The sequence below is a fragment of the Bubalus kerabau genome, chromosome 3 (assembly GCF_029407905.1).
Source record: "Bubalus kerabau isolate K-KA32 ecotype Philippines breed swamp buffalo chromosome 3, PCC_UOA_SB_1v2, whole genome shotgun sequence".
Lineage (NCBI taxonomy): Eukaryota > Metazoa > Chordata > Mammalia > Artiodactyla > Bovidae > Bubalus > Bubalus kerabau.
This window is the reverse complement of record NC_073626.1, coordinates 22,091,196-22,112,782: the sequence shown is the minus strand read 5'-3', so window position 1 is coordinate 22,112,782 and position 21,587 is coordinate 22,091,196. Positions and strand designations below refer to the sequence as shown.

General features: G+C 41.1%; 2 protein-coding genes and 1 non-coding gene across 4 annotated transcripts in view; all 3 read left to right on the top strand.

The window, feature by feature from the left end:
- The first annotated feature begins 271 nt into the window (after nt 1-271).
- Nucleotides 272-1,216, top strand: LOC129645647 (olfactory receptor 2B11-like). The gene has a single exon (XM_055570958.1). It carries the CDS (start codon nt 272-274, stop codon nt 1,214-1,216), a length of 945 nt encoding a protein of 314 aa, XP_055426933.1.
- A 1,275-nt stretch (nt 1,217-2,491) lies between these two features.
- TRNAF-GAA (transfer RNA phenylalanine (anticodon GAA)) lies at nt 2,492-2,564 on the top strand. The gene has a single exon. It is a non-coding gene; the product is annotated as a tRNA-Phe (tRNA).
- A 4,820-nt stretch (nt 2,565-7,384) lies between these two features.
- Nucleotides 7,385-21,587, top strand: part of ZSCAN23 (zinc finger and SCAN domain containing 23) — a 42,503-nt gene continuing 28,300 nt past the window's right edge. The window contains exons 1-5 of one of the 2 annotated variants that reach the window (XM_055570957.1): nt 7,385-7,434; nt 12,333-12,804; nt 13,051-13,126; nt 13,548-14,174; nt 19,018-19,479. In XM_055570957.1, the coding sequence (XP_055426932.1) occupies nt 12,427-12,804; nt 13,051-13,126; nt 13,548-14,161 (1,068 nt within the window). In that variant the 5' untranslated portion in view covers nt 7,385-7,434; nt 12,333-12,426 and the 3' untranslated portion in view covers nt 14,162-14,174; nt 19,018-19,479. Of the gene's footprint in view, nt 7,435-12,332; nt 12,805-13,050; nt 13,127-13,547; nt 14,175-19,017; nt 19,480-21,587 lie in introns of those variants that run through there. The other variant, XM_055570956.1, reaches the window with a different exon arrangement.

Here is a 21,587-nt window from a genome sequence, read left to right as displayed (position 1 = left end):
CATTGCTCCCCCATAAAAGTATAATTTTCCCCCTGGTATCGTCAAAACTTCTGCCAACTCAGGGTTTTTTTTTTAAGATATGTTTTTATTCATTCATGCATGCTATGCCAGGTCTTAGTTGTGGCATCCCCTAATCAGGGGTTGAACTCAGGCCCCTTGCATTGGAATATCTGAGTCTCAGCCACTGGATCACTAGGGAAGAACCAAATCAGGGTTTTTAAAGTCATCCTTCTTTTTCTTGATTTTAGCAGGTGTCTCTCATCAAAATTCAATGAAGCACATGAATGAAAGTTTTCCAGAGGATTTCGTTCTCATGGGCTTTACCAAATATCCATGGTTGGATGTTCCTCTCTTCTTTGCCCTCCTAATCTCCTACATGTTCACACTATTGGGAAACATTGCTATTATTCTGGTTTCCCAACTAGATTCCCAACTCCAAAGTCCTATGTATTTCTTCCTCACAGGCCTCTCCTTCCTGGACCTCTGTTTCACCACCACAACTGTACCCCAAATGCTGTTCAACTTAGGCGGACCCAACAAGAACATCACTTATATAGGCTGCATGACCCAGGCATATGTATTTCACTGGCTAGGCTGTACTGAATGTGTCCTGCTTGGCACCATGGCCTTAGACCGCTATGTAGCTGTGTGTAAGCCTCTGAGATACCCTGTAATCATGAACCACAAGCTCTGTCGGCAGCTCTCCAGCACTGCTTGGCTCATTGGTCTGGCCAATTCACTACTGCAGTCCACACTCACAGTCCAGCTGCCCCTGTGTGGGAACCAAGAACTGGACCACTTCTTTTGTGAACTGCCTGGCCTAATTAAGATGGCTTGTGTGGACACCACAGTCAACGAGCTTACTTTAGCAGTGGTGGCCACCTTCCTGATAATGGGTCCCCTCTCTATGATTCTTGTCTCTTACAGTTATATTGCACAAGCTGTATTTCTAATACCTTCTGCTGGTGGGAGACTTAAGGCCTTTAACACTTGTTCTTCGCACTTATTGGTGGTGTCTTTATTTTATGGCCCTGGCATCTACATCTATATGCAGCCTTCAGGGGACAGCCCTCAAGACCTTATCAAAGTTCTGACGCTGTTTTACTGTGTTATTACTCCCATGACCAACCCATTCATCTACACCTTGAGGAACAAGGATGTTAAAGGAGCTTTGAGGAGACTTCTGAGGAGGGCCATTTTGTCCAAGAAAATATGATGCTTTATTCTGAATAGGAAAGCTCAACAATAACGTGAAATATATCCTCCTTTAAATAGATGTTCCATCAAAATCATGCTCAAAAGTCAAGTCAAGAAAACCTTTGTGTGTTCTGTTTACCACTTCTGATACCAAACACGTAGGGTTTTTTCCACACAATAACTGGTTCTCTAAAACCAACTGGATGTCCTACAGTTCAGTTCTATTTTTTGGTTGTGCTGGGTCTTCCTTGCTCAGTGCAGGCTTTCTCTAGCTGCGGCAAGTGGGGGCTACTCTCTCTGGCTGCAGTGAGAGGTCTCCTCATTGCAGCGGCTTCTTGTGTTGTGGAGCACAGGATCCAGGGTGCATAGGCTTCAGTATGGCTCCAGAGCACAGGCTCATTAGTTGTGGTGCATGGGCTCAGTTTCCCTGGACACGTGGGGTCCTCCCAGGCTAGGGATGGAACCAGTGTCCCTTTCATTGCAAGGTGGACTCTTAAACCACTGAACCACCAGGAAAGCCCTCTCAATTTAATTCTGACACTACTAAGAGTTAGCATAGACCTCACAGATTAAGGGCTCAATTCCACAAAATTTTATTATTGGAGAATAGGTTCTCTTCTTGTTGCAGTAAGAATTCAGAGTTGAAACAGGGAAGCTAAGACAGCAAAGTGAGAATTTATTAAGCAATAGTATACTCTCAGGAGGGAGAGTGGGCAGGATCAGATGAGCAGCTGCTCTGAGTTCCTCCTGCAAGCTGGTTTTATGGAATGTGAAAATGATTGCACAGACAATATTCATTGAAGAGGCAGGGGTTTTGGGTCAAATCTCTTGATTTTCATCCCAGCTCTACCTTCCCCAGGGGAAGAGGGATTTTCACCCCTCTTTGGTCTTGAGCAGAAGTGTCATGGTGTCAGTGCCTAATGGGTACTTCTTTTCTGCAAGGCTAACTTTATTGTAATGAGGGCATAATGAGCAAAAGGTGACATTCAGAGACCAGAAATGTCCATCTATTGCAGCCTTTCTTTGCCTCTAGGACTCCTGTTGCCACAAGATGGACCGTTTCCAGTCACCTGGCTCTTGCTCCCACCCCCTTTCTCAGCTCACATCTAGTTAACTACCTGCTCTCATACCTCCACTTCAGAAGCCAATAACAAATTCAGGCCACCTGTACTTCTGACCAGCCAACTATAAAGTCAAGGGCTTCTACAACTCCCTCCTCAGATTTGATAATTTGCTAGAATAGCTCACAAAATTCAAGGGAACATTTTACATACTTTTACCAACTTATCTTGGGGCTGAAATAGCTCAGTTGAGAGAGTGTTAGACTGAAGATCTAAAGGTCCCTTGTTCAATCCCAGGTTTTGGCAGAAAAGCACTTTTTTGGGGGGGCTTCCCAGGCCACTAGAGGTAAAGAACCCACTTGCCAATGCAGGAGACCTAAGAGACATGGGTTTGATCCCTTGGAGGAGGGCACAGCAACCCACTCCAGTATTCTTGCTTGGAGAATCCCATGGACAGAGGAGCCTGGAGGGCTGTGGTCCATAGATCTCAAAGGGTCAAACATGACTTAGCACACACGCACCAATTTATTATAAAAAATATAACTCAGGAATAGCCAAATTCAAGATATGCATAGGGCAAGATATGACAGGGAGGAGCAGTGGGCAGAGCATCCATTCACTTTCAGGGCATGCCTCTCCTGCATCTCAGTGTGGTCACCAGTTAGGAAGCTCTCCAAACTTCATTGCTCAGTTAATTTTTATTCCAGGTGCCAATGGACACAGACAAAAAATGCGACTTCTGATATCTAATAAAAAGGAGCTACTTATTTAGTGGGTAATCAACAGCCTGCCTCAGTCCTAAATAAAGTCATGGCATTTTGAGTTCTAAAGTGCATGTACCTACTCTTAATGAATGTGTGCTAAAAGATCAGTGAATAGATGGATGAATGAATGATAACAGGTACAAGGAACAAAATGAGAACCTGGAGATACAGTGGTCTAGTGGTTATCAAGAGGGGAGGAAGATAATAAGGAGAAGGAAAAGAGGAAACCGGAGAATGAGAACTGATGAAACTCCTGAGTTGGAGTGTCCTTAAACTCACTAAACTTCAATAATGACAATATTTTTCAATAATTATAATAATATTTAAAAGCCTGAGGAAAAATAATTTAAATCTATTTCTCAGTTTCTTCATCTGTAGAAATGGTTTGATTAAAAAAAAATAAAAACTATTGAAATATAGTATATATATTTAAAAAGTACACAAATCTTAGGTGTACAGCTAAATGAAATTCCTGAAGTGAAATCACCCACACAACCACCACCAACATCAAAAAATAGAACATTACCAGTTCCCCAGAAGACCCCAGTTGTGCTCCCTCCCTAACTATTCCTTTCTTACTCCCTGTTGTGGCTTCTAACACAGAGATTCCTTTTCCCTGTTTTAAACTTGATATAAATGGAATCATGAAATATGCATCTTTTGTGTCTGGTTTCACTCATCATTACGTTTGTGAAATTTATCACTTTGGCTTGTAGCTGTAGTTCATTCACTTCCATCATTCATAGTATACCATTTTATGAATAAACTTCCATTTTTGCACTCATCTTGCTGTTAATGGACTTTTGGATTGCTTCTGGTTTAGAACTATAAAAAATGCGGCTTAAGTGTGTCTTCAGATGTAAATATATATACAATATATATACTCTGCTGGCAGCAATATAACTAAAAGTGAAACTACTGTGTCGTAGAATATGCACACGTTCAACTTCAGTAGATATACCAAAGAATTTCCCAAAAATGGTGTTGCCAGTTTCACTCTTATGAACATTTCCATTGCTCCATAATCCTCGCCAACATTTGGCACTGTGAGTTCATTTTTAACAGGGATTTTAGCATTTAGTTTGTAATTCTTTCAGTTCAGTTCAGTTGCTCAGTTGTATCTGACTCTTTGCGACCCCATGAACCACAGCACGCCAGGCCTCCCTGTCCATCGCCAACTGTTGGAGTCTACCCAAACCCATGTCCATTAAGTCAGTGATGCCATCCAACCATCTCATCCTCTGTCGTCCCCTTCTCCTGCCCTCCATCTTTGTCAGCATCAGGGTCTTTTCAAATGAGTCAGCTCTTTGTATCAGGTGGCCAAAGTATTGGAGTTTCAGCTTCAACATCAGTCCTTCCAATAAACACCCAGGACTGATCTCCTTTAGAATGGACTGGTTGGATTTCCTTGCAGTCCAAGGGACTCTCAAGAGTCTTCTCCAACAACACAGTTCAAAAGCATCAATTCTTTGGTGCTCAGCTTTCTTTATAGTCCAACTCTCACATCCATACATGACTACTGGAAAAACCATAGCCTTGACTAGATAGACCTTTGTGGACAAAGTAATGTCTCTGCTTTTTAATATGCTGTCTAGGTTGGTCATAACTTTCCTTCCAGGGAGTAAGTATCTTTTAATTTCATGGCTGCAATCACCATCTGCAGTGATTTTAGAGCCCCCCCAAAATAAAGTCAGCCACTGTTTCCACTGTAGAGCCCCCCAAAATAAAGTCAGCCATTGTTTCCACTGTTTTCCCATCTATTTGCCATGAAGTGATGGGACCAGATGCCATGATCTTCGTTTTCTGAATGTTGAGCTTTAAGCCAACTATTTCACTCTCCTCTTTCACTTTCATCAAGAGGCTCTTTAGTTCTTCTTCACTTTCGGCCATAAGGGTGGTGTCAACTGCATATCTGAGGTTATTGATATTTCTCTTGGCAATCTTAATTCCAGCTTGTGCTTCCTCCAGCCCAACATTTCTCATGATGTACTCTGCATAGAAGTTAAATAAGCAGGGTGACAATATACAGCCTTGACGTACTCCTCTTCCTATTTGGAACCAGTCTATTGTTCCATGTTCAGTTCTAATTGTTGCTACCTGACCTGCATACAGTACCCAATGGCCTATCAGATCGGCAATGTTCAAAAGCCTGAAAACATACAATTAGGGAGGTTGTGTGAAAGCAGGCACTATCTCACATTGCTGTTGAAAGTGCAAAATGATACAACACTTACAAAGACATCTCCCTTCTCTTTTCATTGTTCATTGCAGCATTATTTGTTAAAGCAAAATACTGGAAAGAATCCAAATACCCTCCCTAAAAGATTGGTTAAAAAAACAATAGTGTGTGTGCTTAGTTGCTCAGTCGTGTCTGACTCTTTGTGACCCCACAGACTGTAGCCCACCAGGTTGCTCTGTCCATGAGATTTTCCCAGTCAAGAATACTGGAGTGGGTTGCCATTTCCTTTTCTAATGCAGTGAAGTACCATGTCACAGTAAAATAAAAAGATTATTTCCATCAACAGATTTAGGATGATTTCCAGCTTATTCTTGGAGAAGGAAATGGCAACCCATTCCAGTATTCTTGCTGGGAAAATCCCATGGACAGAAGAGCCTGGCAGGCTACAGTTCATGGGGTCGCAAAGAGGTGGACAGGACTGAAGCAACTGAGCATGCACGTGCACGAGCTTATTCTATTAAAGTAAGATGCAAAAGGGTATATATAACATTATTTATAGATATAAAGCAGTAAAAGTTTGTTTTTGTACAAGAAAGGAAGGGAAGGGATAAGAGAAGGAAGTAGGAAGAAGGAAAGGATAAAACTAATAAAAATGGGGCAAGAGTATATAGGAGATAAAAGAGTTAGGGATTGAAACAAAACTCTGAATATATATATTTTTATGTAATTTTAATTTTGAACTGTTTTTCATATTCAGAAAGGAGAAGGAAGAAAGGAGAGCAAATCTTGAAACTGAATAAAACAGAAATAAATGACTAACTGTATATCAAGTTTATAATATAACTACACAGAGAAAAGAATTCAAATAAGTTATGTATATGTACTCTATCTCCCTTAGTGGGATACAATTCAAGAACAAATAAAGCAAGCAAAGAAATTTAGAACTGTACATAGTAGATGTGTTATTGCTAATGATGTTTATATATTAATTTTGAAAATTTTAAAAATATATATTGTAAGACCAAATTGAGTGACTATATGGATGTTGTTGGGAACAGGGTTTTTTTCCTGTGGAAGAAGGGAAGATCATGTGTGCAATGGTGAAAATGAAAAAGCAGTCTGTGATGTTGTATTTGAATTGGAAATATTTTATAAAATCCTTGCCATATGTATATTTTATTCCAGCCCTAAGGTCTAATGATGACTTTCCAGGTGGCCATAGTGGTCAAGAGTCCACTCGCCAATGCAGGAGATGTAAGTGACGCGGGTTAGATCCCTAGGACAGGAAGATCCCCTGGAGGAGGGCCGGGCAACCCACTCCAGTATTTTTGCCTGGAGAATCCCCATGGACAGAGGAGCCTGGTGGGCTATAGTCCCTAGGGTCGCAAATGAGTTGGACGGTAGTGACACGACTTAGCACGCACGCATGTGTTACTAAAAAAAAAAGGGGGTCTAATGATAGGGCCTAAAAACAATGATCTATCCCAGTAGCAATGAGTTTATTATTCAAAATTCAGATCTTAGTTTCTGTATATCATTCTACATTAAAAGGAACCACAGCTTCATGGAGCAATGGCAGATTCCAGGTCTAAGGCAGGAAAAGTATAAAATGAGCCTGGAATATCTTGTGCTAGAAAATAAGGTGCACACAAAGCTTTCTTTGCAGGAAATAGTAATTGATAAATGTAGACAGAATGTGCCTTAGGTTTCGATGCTGGGAGGGATTGGGGGCAGCAGGAAAAGGGGACAACAGAGGATGAGATGGCTGGATGGCATCACCGACTCGATGGACGTGAGTTTGAGTGAACTCCGGGACTTGGTGATGGACAGGGAGGCCTGGAGTGCTGCAATTCTTGGGGTCGCAAAGAGTCGGACACGACTGAGCGACTGAACTGAACTGAACTGAAACGGATAGAATTATACCGAACCCACAGGACTGTTATGCAGAATAATTGAGTTAGTACGTGTAAATGAAATAGTGTACAGAAAACACTGTGTTGGACAGTTATTGTATTACCCCACCCGCAGCCCCTTGAAAAAGACTATGAAAGCCAGCGCCTCCCTACGCCTAGCAGGGGATTCAGAGCAGCGACCACAGAGGTGTGAAAACCTCCGGGCTTACTAGAAGGAACACACCCTGAGAGCCGCAGTGTGACGCACTTCCGGCCTTTGTAGTTTATCATTATCCAGGCTGAGATTGTCAAGGATTCGAAGGTGGTGCCACGGCTGCCCGGTGAGCTTCGGAGTCGGGCTACCGCAGGGCCTTTGAAAAGTCCGGACTGTGCGCTGTGACTCTGGACTGGGTGTGGGGAGGAGGCAGCGGGTCTTCTTGGCCAGGGCTTGGCTGGAAAGATGAGGGGCAGAGGAGGCTGCCCCGGAACCTGGAAGGGCCTTCTTAGTTGAAAGTCAGCGTCCGTGCCCCCACCCCCATCCCCTTCGTCTGTTCCTGAGCCCTTCAAACACTCGGTCCTAGCACCGATGTCCTTCGGAACTCTCCCCGCATCCTAGGATAAGATTAGGTTCCTATAGCCAGAATGGTTTGTATTTTCCCACGGCTGCCATTCTCTACTGGGGGCTTATTTTAAACAATGAGCACTATAGTTTTATAACATTGCCACAGCCTCTTTTAGTCTGATTCACTCAAGAATGTATAGGCTCTTGCCAACTGTTGATTTAGAACAAAACAAAACAAAACACGAATATTTAAATAGCACTTCCATGTCCGCCAGCACTGTTCAAAGCACTTTCCCGATATTAACTTCGTTACTTGTAGTAACTTCATGAGGTAGACACTAGTAGTATGTTACTTCCCCGTCCCGCCACCTTTTTTTTTTTTTTCCATTTTTAAGGCCCAGGAAGAAACTGAAGTTGAGTAACTAGCCCTGGGTTTTACAGCTGGTAATGGGGTGTAGTCAGGATTCACATCCAGGGAGTCTGACTTCAGAGTCCATTTTCTTAAACCCTTTGCCGTGCTGACTCAGCTCTTTTTTTCTGTATTAGCTTTATTGTAAGGGAAGTGAGTTCCCATATTTGAATATGGTGCTACCCCTTTTACACCTTAGTAATCTTGAACTTCTAGTTAGGATTTAAGTTTAGAGAGAGGAATATACTTGAGGACGTGTGCCGTCTGCAAGCCTGATGAAACAGCCATTTCATTTGTGTGTGTACACCTGTTTTCCCACCCACTCGCTGGTGTTGCGCTTTGATCAGTTAGAAAAGATGACAGAGAAGAGGGAAATTGATCTTAGTGAAACTGAGTCAAGATTTGAAACACCATGGACCAGAGTAGCACCAGGTGGCGCTAGTGGTTAAGACCCTGCCTGCCAATGCAGGAGACATTAGAGACGCTGGTTGGATCCCTGGGTTGAGATGACCTGGGGAGGGCATGGCAACCCACTCCAGCAGTCTTTCCTGGAGAGCCCCATGGGCAGAGGAACCTGGCAGGCTGCAATCCATAGAGTCGCAAAGAGCACTGAAGCGACTTAGCACCCGTGCATATCAGAAATGGTTTTCTATTGGCAGCTCAAAGCTTCAGTTGCATTGTCTGTGAACAGAAAAACTTTGACTTGAAACCAAGATGAGTAGGTAGCAAATAGGGAAAAGATATTTTTCAGGGGTCTGAAAAGTTGACTAAACAAGTGGTTGTTTATTCCTTTGAAACCAGTCTTGGTTAATTGAGTAATTTGTACCCCAAAACTTTCTCACCCTAGAACAAGCTCAGCAGACCTGGTTCATGCTACCATCATCTCACCCCTGGATTATTACTTTAGCTTCTCTTCCTGCTTCTGCTTTTCCCCATAGTCTTTTGTAGCAGCAGCCAGTTATATTTTTATATTAAAACTGAGTAAAATTTTATCACCCCTCTTGCTTGAAACTTCCAGTAGCTTTCCTCATCTCTTAGAGTACAAGGCAGAACCCTTGTAATGGCTTTTCATGATCTGTTCCTAACCTGACTTCATCTCCTGTTCCTGTCTTGTTTGCCTTCTCTCTTCTAGCCACATTGGTTAACTAACTGTTCCTTGAAAAATGCGTACATGCTCCTGCCTCCAAGAACTCAATGTTCCCGTGCATGCAACAGTCTTTCTCCATGTAGTTCCATGATTTGCTCCTCACTTCCTTCAGGTCTCTGCTCAGATAATAGTTTATCAACAAGGCTTTCCTTGACTAACCCACATAAAATGGAAACTTTTCTTCCCTCTTACTATATCCTTTGCATTTATTGTTCTGCATAGGGTTTATCACTACTTGACATACATTTAATTATCGTCTGTCCCCTCTGACCCCCTTTTGACCTCCTGTCCCCTTCTTCCCCCTACATAGAGAAGAGATAGTGGTATAGTGATTGAGAATATGAATTCTAAAGGTAGGTTTTCTGGGTTTGAATTGTAGCCTCACGACTAACTACTTGTGACGCTTTGGGTGAATGATATAGACTCTTTATGCCTCAGTTTTCTCATCTGCAATATGGGGTTAATAATAGTACCTTAAATCATGGTTGCTTTGTGGATTAATTGAGTTAATATATGTAAAGCATCTAAAATGGTGCCCAGTGCATTAAAAGCACTGTAAATGTCAATTATTGTTATAAGACTGTAAATTCCTTGAGGTGAAAACTGTTTTTGTTTGTAGCCCAGAAGAGTACCTGGAATATGGTAGGCTCTGAGTAAGTATTTGCTAAATGAATGGATTAGTGTATGAAAAGTTCAACAGAAAAAGATAATGTGGTCAGAGTGTTGGTGAGTTGGGGGAAAACATGAACTCAGGGATCCTATCTTTTGAGAAGAAACTGTCTCCTCTCTTCCTGAGGTGATCTATAGAAGTCAAGCAAGCCAAAGATGTTAGAAATTTGTGAAGGGATAATGTTCACAGGTTACCCAGAAGGATGCTGTCTTATACCAATGTGCTTTTTTTTTTTCTTTGATGACTATAACCAATAATGGCAATATGAATTTAACTTTTCTTTTAGTTGTAGTATGATCAATGTTCACTAACAACTTAAATAATCTATCCTTAGTTTTTTAAATTTTGTGATGCCTTGCCAATACTTATGAATGATGTAGGGTTATTTCTACAGTGAATTACAGTAATTTTACTTAAAATTAGAACAAAAATATTTAAAAAACTATAGGTCATGATCCCTATGTGGGTCATGTAATCTATATAGTGGGTTATGACCAGGGTTTTTTGTTTTTTCATTTTACAAAATAGGATTTTAAAAATAAGAGTATATATCACATAAGGTAAGTATACATGGTATTTTGTAAAAAAACAAACAAACAATTATTTCCATTTTTGTGTTTGTGTATATCACACATGCACAAGCATATACTCATATGCACATGTATATGTGTTCTGGGTCATAATATAAAATATTTCTTACTAAAGGCCCTGGTCAAAAAAGTTTGAAAGCCTGTGCCCAAGAATGGTGCTTGGAAATCACTAGGTCACATAATTATTTTTCTTTCAGAAGATTGCCTTAATTAATTACTGTACTGATTAAGATTGTTCATAAGGTTAAGTGTCATAGACATATGTCTCTTTTTTAAAAAAATATTTATATATATTTCCCTGTTCCGGGTCTTAGTTTCAGCACACGTGATCTTTGATCTTTGTTGCAGCATGCAGGATCTTTAGATGTGTCATGTGGAATCTGGTTTTCCAACCGGGAATCAAACCCAGGCCCCGTGCATTGGGAGTATGGAGTCTTAGTCACTGGATCACCACTGGAAATTCCACCACTGGAAATTCTGACATTTGTCTCTTTATTAGCACTTATTTTACATACAGTTGCCCACTCTCCATCCTTAAGGAGCTTCAAAGAGAAACCGTTTCTAAGAAATTAAAAGGCAAGAAAGAGCTAAAATTCTGTATTTTAAAAATAGTAAAACTAACATTTCCTTCATTTTATTATCTATGAGCCAAGCCCACTCCAGTTGACTACTTTCTGATTCTTTTGCCATTGTGTTTAGATCACTAGGATATTCATTTAATCTTTCAATAAAATTTATAAGAAAAAATATTTGAAAATTTTATAAGAAAAATAGTAATAGTAGTGATTAATTTTTTTAAAAAGACTATTTATATATGACTGCTCTGGGTCTTCACTGCTGCATGCAGGCTTTCTCTAGCAGTGAGTGAGGGGGCTGGTCTGTAGCTGTGGTGCCCAAGCTTCTCAGTTCTATAGTTTCTCTTTTTTGCAGAGAAACGGGCTTCAGTAGTTGTGGCGCTTGGGCTCCATAGTTGTTGCTCATGGGCTCTAGAGCACAGGCTCAGTAGTTGTGGCCCATGGGCTTAGCTGCTCCACAGAATGTGGGATCTTTCTGGACCCGGGATTGAAACTATGTCCCCTGCACTGGCAGGCAAATTCTTTGCCACTGAACCACCAGAGGAGCCCCACGGTCATGGTAATTTAGAATACTTTAGAGTTTACCAAACTGCCTGCTTCTTTGTGCTCTTTATCTGTGCTCTTATTTAATTTCTATATCAACCTAGAAAGGTGGACAAGGTTGGCTTTAGGATTCCTATGTTATAGATTAAGTAGACTAAAGTGCAAAAGGTGACGCCCAAGACTGTGGAGGGGGTACCTGGGGTCAGTCTCAATTCCAGGTTTTCCTGCTCCAAGCAGACATCTCTTTCCTCCAGACCTAACCTGCTTCAAAGAATTCAGCTTCTTTTCCCCAGGCACATTTTTGTTGTTATTGTTCCTCATTCTATTTATTTATCTTCTTTTCTTTCCCTCCCTACTCCTTTTTCTTTCCTTTTTCTCCTTGATTCTTAGTGTCTTCTGTGACTTCTTGGAACCAAAATGTTCGTTTACCTCCGTTCAACTAAAAACTGCCTGAGTCTAGTATCTTGCCATTCAAATGGAAACCCAGTATATTCAAACTGATTTATTTGAGCTGATTCATTCAGGATGATCAAACAGTCCGTTCAATAAAACTCAGGGAGGGGGCATTGTTTTGGTTTTGTTTTCCTTCCTATATTACCTTCACCAGTATTTGCATAATCATTATTATTATTAATCATGCATTCATGTTCTTCATTAGAGTTACTGATTTGGGTATAAATACTTCCAGTGCCTACCAGCAAAAAGAATTTTCTTCATTTTCTTTCCTGCAAATTATTTTTTAGATTTTGGGATTTCCAGAAGAAAAGATCAAGAAGGAATTACAAGATTAGATTCTTTTTCTGAATAGCCACAGCCTTGGCCCTTCAGACTCCAGAGATGCACAAGGGACTTCTAGCAGTGAAAGTAAAAGAGGAAAAGGGGAACCATACAAGAATGGTCCAAGAACCTGGCCTGTCAAGAGATAACCCTCATACCAGAGAGATCTTTCGTAGACGCTTCAGACAGTTCTGCTACCAGGAGACACCAGGGCCCCGAGAGGCTCTTCGAAGACTCCAGGAGCTCTGCCATCAGTGGCTGAGACCAGAGATGCACACCAAAGAGCAGATCCTGGAGCTGCTGGTGCTGGAGCAGTTCCTAACCATCCTGCCCGAGGAGCTCCAGGCCTGGGTGAGAGAGCACCGCCCAGTGAGTGGAGAAGAGGCGGTAATTGTGCTGGAGGATTTGGAGAGAGAGCTGGATGAACCAAGAGAGCAGGTGGGAAGAAGGGAGAACAAGGATTTGTGCTTGTATGGTGAAGCATGGGGTTTCAGTGAAGTAAGAGGAAGAGGAGGAAAAGATGGATTTCTTTATACCTGACTTGATCTATAATAGACTCTTTAATCTCTCCACCTTTTCTCTTTGCCAGTTTCTTGATCCATCTTTTCCTATACATTGATCCTGAGAAGGCCTTGCAGTATCTTCTCTGATATTTGGTTTCCAACTGTCCTTAATTTTTGCCAGGTCCCAGCCCATGATCATGAACAAAAGGAGCTTGTGAAGGAGAAAGCAGCTCTAGGAACAGCCCAGGAGTCATCAGGTAGCCAGCTCCAAACCTTGGAAGAGTGGCCTCAGTGGAACTTGAGAGGGGTGTGCCTGATTCAGGAGATTGTTGAGGATGAGAATTTGCTCAGGAAGCCTAAGTCATTCCCCAAATGGTCATCAATTCAGCACGTTTATTTCTTGTCTACTGTGGGCCCGGCATTGTGCTGGGTACTGGAGAAACATGAGCAAGGTAGACATGGTCCTTGCCCTTAGGGGGTTTACAGTCTGGTGGGAGAGGTGGACAATAAACAGGCAGTTGTAATACAGGGCATCTTCTCATTGAAGCCCAAGTATAATTGTTAAGAGTGGGAAAGTAAATAGAAACATGGTTGCTTGTCCCCTTCCACCCACTCTCCTGACCAGTATTTTTCTTTCTTTGGGAACACAACATTCATGTAATCCATTTATTATTTCAGACAATGAGACTGGAACTTGGAATGTGGAGTTAGCCCCAAAGAGGGAGCTGTCTAAAGAAAAGAAATCTCTTGTGGAGGCACCTGAAAAACTGAATGGTAATACTATTCCAGTGCCTGAATATGGAGAGACCTGTGACCATGAAGGTAGACTGGAGAGGCAACGGGGAAGCTCTTCAGTGGAAAGACCCTATATCTGCAGTGAATGTGGGAAAAGCTTCACCCAGAATTCCATCCTTATTGAGCACCAGAGAACACACACGGGCGAGAAGCCCTATGAGTGTGATGAGTGTGGGCGGGCCTTCAGCCAGCGGTCAGGCCTGTTCCAGCACCAGAGACTCCACACTGGGGAGAAGCGCTATCAGTGCAGCGTTTGTGGCAAAGCCTTTAGCCAGAATGCTGGGCTTTTTCATCATCTCAGGATCCACACGGGGGAAAAGCCTTACCAGTGCAATCAGTGCAGTAAGAGCTTTAGTCGACGTTCTGTCCTCATTAAGCATCAGAGAATTCACACTGGAGAAAGACCTTATAAATGTGACGAATGTGGCAAGAACTTCATCTACCATTGCAACCTCATCCAGCATCGGAAAGTCCACCCCATGGCTGAATCCAGCTAGCTCCTTGGAACAGGTAGGGCAACATTTCCTGATGCCAAACTGCTGGGCAAGGAAGCCAGGGTCCTGGTTCTTACTTTGTCCCTGAGAGAACAATAGTATTAGTAATTTAATCCTCTAGTAATAGGAAGCTCCAGAGAAAGCCAGTGAAAGTGTCCTGATTTTTAGGCTGAGAGATGCATAATATCTTAAATACAACTGTCAAAGTCTCTTTGGTCAGTGACATCCATAACTTTGCAACACTGACTATTATTGCATTGATTTCATAATTTCACACATATCTGTCCAAAAAGTTTTCTAGATATGCTTCAGGAAAACTTTATCCTAGTTTTTTAAAACTTATTTTAAGTCTTAAAAATTCTATGCAACCTGAATACAAAAAGTCAAAGGTAGTATTTAAAAATTAATTTAAAAATAATTTCAGTAAAATCTATAATGTAAACTATTAGATTAGTTTCTATTTGCATAAGATAGGAAAATTTGCCTTTTAACCTACAAAAGGGGGCACTTGTATCTTTCCATACACAAAAGGCTTCTCCCTATAGAGGTTTAGTAACTCAGCCTTCAGTTAAAAACCAAGAAATTGATTATTAAAAATCTAATATCTCACTTAAGATCTTTGTTGTGAAAATATAGGCGTAACTGTATTTTTCCTGTGACTTTTGAGCACTTTGGGGTTTTTCTTTATTTAGCCTTTTGTTAAGGAAAATTTCAGACATATACAGAAGTAGGGAGAAAAGTATGATCGGTCTTTCATGCTGATTGCTTTTTATAGCCTCCATGCTTCTCAGTGCTATTTATTGATTATTACCAAAGTCATACATTAAAAAACTCCTTTCCCTTAACACTGAGTGTTACGAAGCTTTATACTAAGGCCAGGAGACAAAGAAGTGGAAAATCTATGGTGCTAACAATCTGGATTGGAATGTTATATACACATGCAGGTAACTTAAGAGTAATAGAACACAATAAGGGACCTCAGTGTCATTTCTGCATGCCCTTATTTAACAGATATGTATACAGAAGCTCTAGAAGTGACTGTGTAACATCACACAGCTAGTTAATGCAGCTGGAACTAGAACCCTCTCTCCTTACTCTTAATGCAGTGCTCTTTCTGCCGGGCCATCAGAAGCATTGTATTGCCATATGCAACTTAGAGCACTTACGAGGCATTACAATTTTGCTTTTTAGCTCAACAAACCTGCCCGTTTATTTGTTTCAATAGATGCACAGCCTATTTAATTTACAGTAGAGTCCCAAGAAAGATTCCTCCCACTTATTTCTTATTTGAGGCATTTTATTTATTTTTGTAATGAGTGATTATTTTTAACTTTAAATTTTAATTTACTAAGAAGGACTTTTTAAAAAAGATAATTCATTCTGCACCTGGTTCTAATATCAAAACAACATTAAAAAAGGTCCCTATCTTTCTCCTTGTAGGTAGTCATTTAACTAGTTTCTATACTTTTCAGGGTTTCTTTATGTAAATACAAGAAAATGTGAATATATAATTTTATTCCCTTGATTACGCAGAATGATAGCATACTATTCACACCCTTCTACATCTTGTTGTTTTCATGAAACAGTGTAATCTTCAGATATTTCTGCCTTATAACAGAAAGCTTCCTTATTCTGTTTACAAGTTGGTGATATATCATTTGTTGGTGCTGCACAGTTCAATGTACTCCTACAGATGAAAAATTGCTACTTCAGAATGTTATATATTGTTTTATTCTTTTCCCTAGTTTGGTCCAAGTAAAACTCTTTCTGTTTAAAAGCTAACAACCTCCACATGAGCTAGAAAACAAGATTTGGATGATAAGAATTGCACATAATGCTCATGTTGAGAAATGAAGTTATAGGTGATGTTTTTGATTTCATGTATTTTGTTCTGTTATATATTCTTAAACCTAACATTTCAAACTGTTAGTGTCACTACCTGTGACTAATTGTATGTATTATCAACAATCTTAGAAGAAGAAAACCTTAAATTTCCTCAAGAGTATATAGTTTATTGTGTCTTGAGGTTTAAATTATATCCAATAGAAATACATAGGGATTTTAGGATGAAGTTAAAGAAAATATAGTAGGATAAGTTTGCAATAAAATCAACTTCTCAAGTTAAATATATACTCCATATAGTGATATAATAGGCATCCCAGGTGGCTTAGTGGTAAAGAATCCACAGAGCTATAACAGGAGCCACAGGAAATGTGGGTTCGATCCCTGGATGAGGAAGTGGCAACCCACTCCAGTATTCTTGCTTTGATAATCCCATGGACACAGGAGCTACAGTCCATGGGATTGCAAAGAGTTGGACACGACTAAGCAATTGAGCACACAGTAATATAGTATATATACTATTATAGTCTGAGTTCATAAGTATTTTAAATGCTTCCCCAATATGCTGAAGCAGCATGTTTGTTAGCTTTCAAAATATTTAAAATATGAACAGATTAGGATTTTAGAGGAAGTATTTCTAATGAACTGAGTTTTTACATTTGCAATTGAAGGTTGAATGTTTGATTTGTTCTGTGCTTGTTTTTTTGTTTTGTTTTGTTTATAGCTTTTCAAAAATTCTTAATTTTCTCAACAGCTGGTAAAACACCGAGAAACAAAATATGTTATATATGCTGTAGAGACAGATGTACTCTTAGAATGCAATGATGGTTCACGCAATTAAAATGACTTACAGTTCACAAAACTAACTTTCCTTGTTTTCTGATACTGATTGTACTAATTCTCTTATGCTAATTCTTTTATCTAGGATCCACATTCCTCATTATTTGAGAAATAATATTTGACCTAACCTGTAGGCAATGCAGTCACAAAGAGTTGGACATGACTTAGCAACTGAGCATGGACACAGACAATGGCATGAAGACCTTGGCTGTTTCTGTGATCATTCCAGTCTTCCAGACCAGAAGTTCTTAGTTATCTCTTTACATTTCTAAACTTCCCTCACTTCTCTCTTTTCCCATCCTGGCTCCTTTTATTCACCTATGAAGTCTCTAGTGTTGAACTTGTTTCAGGCGTTCCCTGGACCAGTATCCATCCCTCCCTGTGCCCTTGAAAAGTCCAATCTGAAAGAGATTTTTGGTTTTATGTTTGAGCAAGATGTAAGAAATTCAGTTTTATGATTGAGCAAGGTATAAGAAATATTGATTCAAATTCAATTAAATGGGCTTATTGGTTCTTGAAGGATAGTCCAGCATCCCTTTCAGCAGTTAGGACAGTGGACACTACATCAAGAAATGGTTAAGTGGGATGTCCTTGGTGGTCCAGTGGTTGACTCTGCTTCCACTGCAGGGAGCATGGTTCTGTCCCTGGTCAGGGAACTAGGATCCTACATGCCTTGCTAAGTCGCTTCAGTCGTGTCCGACTCTGTGCAACTCCATAGACAGCAGCCTACCAGGCTCCCCCATCCCTGGGATTCTCTAGGCAAGAACACTGGAGTGGGTTGCCATTTCCTTCTCCAATGCATGAAGGTGAAAAGTCAAAGTGAAGTCGCTTAGTCGTGTCCAACTCTTAGCGACCCCATGGACTGCAGCCTACCAGGCTCCTCCGTCCATGGGATTTTCCAGGCAAGAGTACTGGAGTGGGGTGCCATTGCCTTCTCCCTACATGCCTTAGGTGCAACCAAAAAAAAAAAAAGAGGAAGAAATGGCTAAGTATCTTGCAACTAAAACCTACCTAGAGTTGTGGATAGAGCCCTGAAGATTCTCTTTCACTATAATTTTGAGTTGAAGGTCAGGACTCTAGGAGAATCAAGACTCTGTCCATATTTTTATATTTGGAAATTATTCCTATTTTCTGTATCTGACAATGGTTTCCTTTAAAAAAAGTAACTTCTAGTAGAAGATTTTTTAATATTTTCCTAGTAAGACAAAAGTTATTTCTGAGGAGATTCTAAATAAAAGTATACCTAAGGTCAAAATTTTACAAAATATGAAGATTTTCTGTTTTAGAATTTTTAAATATAAAATATATACCAACATATGTGGGTCATTGGTTAAATGTTGAGTTAATAATGGAGAGAAATGTAGATTCTTTGCAGAGGGAGATGGAGGATAGAGGAAAGTGTTTTTGGCAGAAGGACTAGGGTGAGGCAAGACCCCAATTTAAGACATGTTCAAGAGGCAAGGGGTTTCCAGTTTGTCTGGGTCACAGAGTTCCTGCAGGGAAGTGCAGGAGTGGGAGATTGTAGGTGGGGGCCAGATTGAGGGCCTTGAACACTTTTCTAATGCATTGAGTCTTTGTTTGATAGGCAGTGTAGAATCATCAAAGGAATAGTAGGAGCTTTTCAATATATAGTCAGAGAACGCATACATGCATGCAAGTCACTTAAGTTGTGTCCAACTCTTTGCAACCCCATGAACCATAGTCCATCAGGCTCCTCTGTTCATGGGATTTTCTGGGCAAGAATACTGGTGTGGGTTGCCATTCTCTGATTCTCCTATTCCAAGAATAAAAAAATACTGAGATTTAAAAAGAAATTTTGGAGTTCAGCTCATTTCATACCTACTTGAGAAAAGTGAAACCCAAGTGGTTAGTTATGGTGATCTGTTTTTTAGCCATATTAAAAAAGTTTTTTAAAAAAACTATGAACAAAGATCACTGTGAATTATATGTAGTTTCATGAACACTTAGACTTGGAGCCCTGAGACACATTTTCAGTTCAGTTCAGTTCAGTTGCTCAGTCGTGTCCGACTCTTTGCGACCCCATGAATCGCAGCACGCTAGGCCTCCCTGTCCATCATCAACTCCCGGAGTTCACTCAGACTCATGTCCATCGAGTCAGTGATGCCATCCAGCCATCTCATCCTCTGTCGTCCCCTTTTCCTCCTGACACATTTTAGGCATCAGCAAAAAAACAGATGAAAAGAGGAAAAGGATGGCCAAAATGTGGGAATACAAAAAGGAATCAGAAGGCAAAATCAGACCCTAAAACTCTGGCCAACAATGGTGTCCAAAGAGAAAAAATAAAAAATAAAAAGATAGCTACAGAGACATCTCTACCAAGTGATGTTCTTCATCTTCACAGTAGGTATTAGCAATCCCTCCATCTCAGTTGTTTCAAGTGTCTTAGGTACTGGTGTCTCAAGCAGTGGTAATCTCTGCCTTTGGTTCTCATTTATTTTAATACTGTCCATGAAAAGGAGAACTGGGAGAAGAACACAGTCTGTAAATTACCCTGTGATGTTTTTAGGTCTCTGGACCCACATTCAGATTTCCATGCTAGCAACCTTAGCTCTATGATGAAGTCACTGTTTCTTGGTGTCTACCTGTGTTAGAATCACCTGGGCTGTTTGAAGTGCAGTTGCCCGGCCCCACCCCAGACGGACAAAATCAGCGGTTAGGTTACTCAGAGGGACTCAGTTATTCAAAGAATTAAAACAGTGGAGGGCAAGTCATCCTCTGCCCCTTTTGTTGCTGCTCTTTCCATAGGTGGGTGTTGATTATTGCTTCTGACCCTGGGAACCGAGTGAAGGTAACTGTCAGTTGGTATCTTAAGAGACTCTTCTGGAGAGTGATCCTAAGGGCTGGAAGCTCAGAGGACCCAGTGCTAAGGGACCCTAGGGCTGTGCAACATCTGGTGAGAGTGGCCAGGTGTCCTCATTGGGGTAGAAAGATACAAGCCCAGATTGAGTGGCTCCTGGACACCAGAGGTTACAAATGAACCCTCGTCGACTTGCCTGCCTTAGCGATTAGGAGGAAACCTCTGAGCATGCACCTTGATAGCTCAGTTGGTAAAGAATCGGCCTGCAATGTGGGAGACGTGGGTTTGATCCCTGGGTTGGGAAGATCCCTTGTAGAAGGGAAGGGCTACCCACTCCAGTATTCTGGCCTGGAGAATTCCATGGACAGTCCATGGGGTCGCAAACAGTTGGACACGACTGAGCGGCTTTCACTTACACTTTCTGAGCTCGCAAAGTTGGGTCAGTTGCCAGTTCAGTTCAGTTCAGTCGCTCAGTCTTGTCTGACTCTTTGCGACCCCATGAATCAAAGCACGCCAGGCCTCCCTGTCCATCACCAACTCCCAGAGTTCACTCAAACTCATGTCCATCAAGTCGGTGATGCCATCCAGCCACCTCATCCTCTGTTGTCCCCTTCTCCTCCTGCCCCCAATCCCTCCCAGCATCAGGGTCTTTTCCAGTGAGTCAACTCTTCGCATGAGGTGGCCAGAGTATTGGAGTTTCAGCTTCAGCATCAGTCCTTCCAATGAACACCCAGGACTGATCTCCTTTACGATGGACTGGTTGGATTTCCTTGCAGTCCAAGGGACTCTCAAGAATCTTCTCCAACACCACAGTTCAAAAGCATCAATTCTTTGGCGCTCAGCTTTCTTCACAGTCCAACTCTCACATCCATACATGACCACTGGAAAAACCATAGCCTTGACCGGACAGACCTTTGTTGGCAAAGTAATGTCTCTGCTTTTGAATATGCTATCTAGGTTGGTCATAACTTTCCTTCCAAGGAGTAAGCGTTTTTTAATTTCATGGCTGCAATCACCATCTGCAGTGATTTTGGAGCCCCAAAAAATAAAGTCTGACACTGTTTCCACTGTTTCCCCATCTATTTCCCATGAAGTGATGGGACCAGATGCCATGATCTTCTTTTTCTGAATGTTGAGCTTCAAGCCAACTTTTTCACTCTCCTCTTTCACTTTCATCAAGAGACTTTTTAGTTCCTCTTCACTTTCTGCCATAAGGGTGGTGTCATCTGCATATCTGAGGTTACTGATATTTCTCCCGGCAATCTTGATTCCAGCTTGTGCTTCTTCCAGCCCAGCGTTTCTCATGATGTACTCTGCATAGAAGTTAAATAAGCAGGTTGACAATATACAGCCTTGACGTACTCCTTATCCTATTTGGAACCAGTCTGTTGTTCCATATCCAGTTCTAACTGTTGCTTCCTGATCTGCATATAGGTTTCTCAAGAGGCAGGTCAGGTGGTCTGATATTCCCATCTCTTGAAGAATTTTCCACAGTTTATTGTGATCCACACAGTCAAAGACTTTGGCATAGTCAATAAAGCAGAGATAGATGTTTTTCTGGAACTCTCTTGCTTTTTCTATGATCCAGCAGACATTGGCAATTTGATCTCTGGTTCCTCTGCCTTTTCTAAAACCAGCTTGAACATCTGGAAGTTCACGGTTCATGTATTGCTGAAGCCTGGCTTGGAGAATTTTTAGCATTACTTTACTAGCGTGTGAGATGAGTGCAATTGTGTGGTAGTTTGAGCATTTTTTGACATTGCCTTTCTTTGGGATTGGAATGAAAATGGACCTTTTCCAGTCCTGTGGCCACTGCTGAATTTTCCAAATTTGCTGGCATATTGAGTGCAGCACTTTCACAGCATCATCTTTCAGGATTTGAAATAGCTCCACTGGAATTCCATCACCTCCACTAGCTTTGTTTGTAGT

What these genes read in the sequence shown, in the direction of transcription:
- LOC129645647 (XM_055570958.1), top strand. Translation starts at nt 272, where the DNA reads ATGAAGCACATGAATGAAAGTTTTCCAGAGGATTTCGTTCTCATGGGC.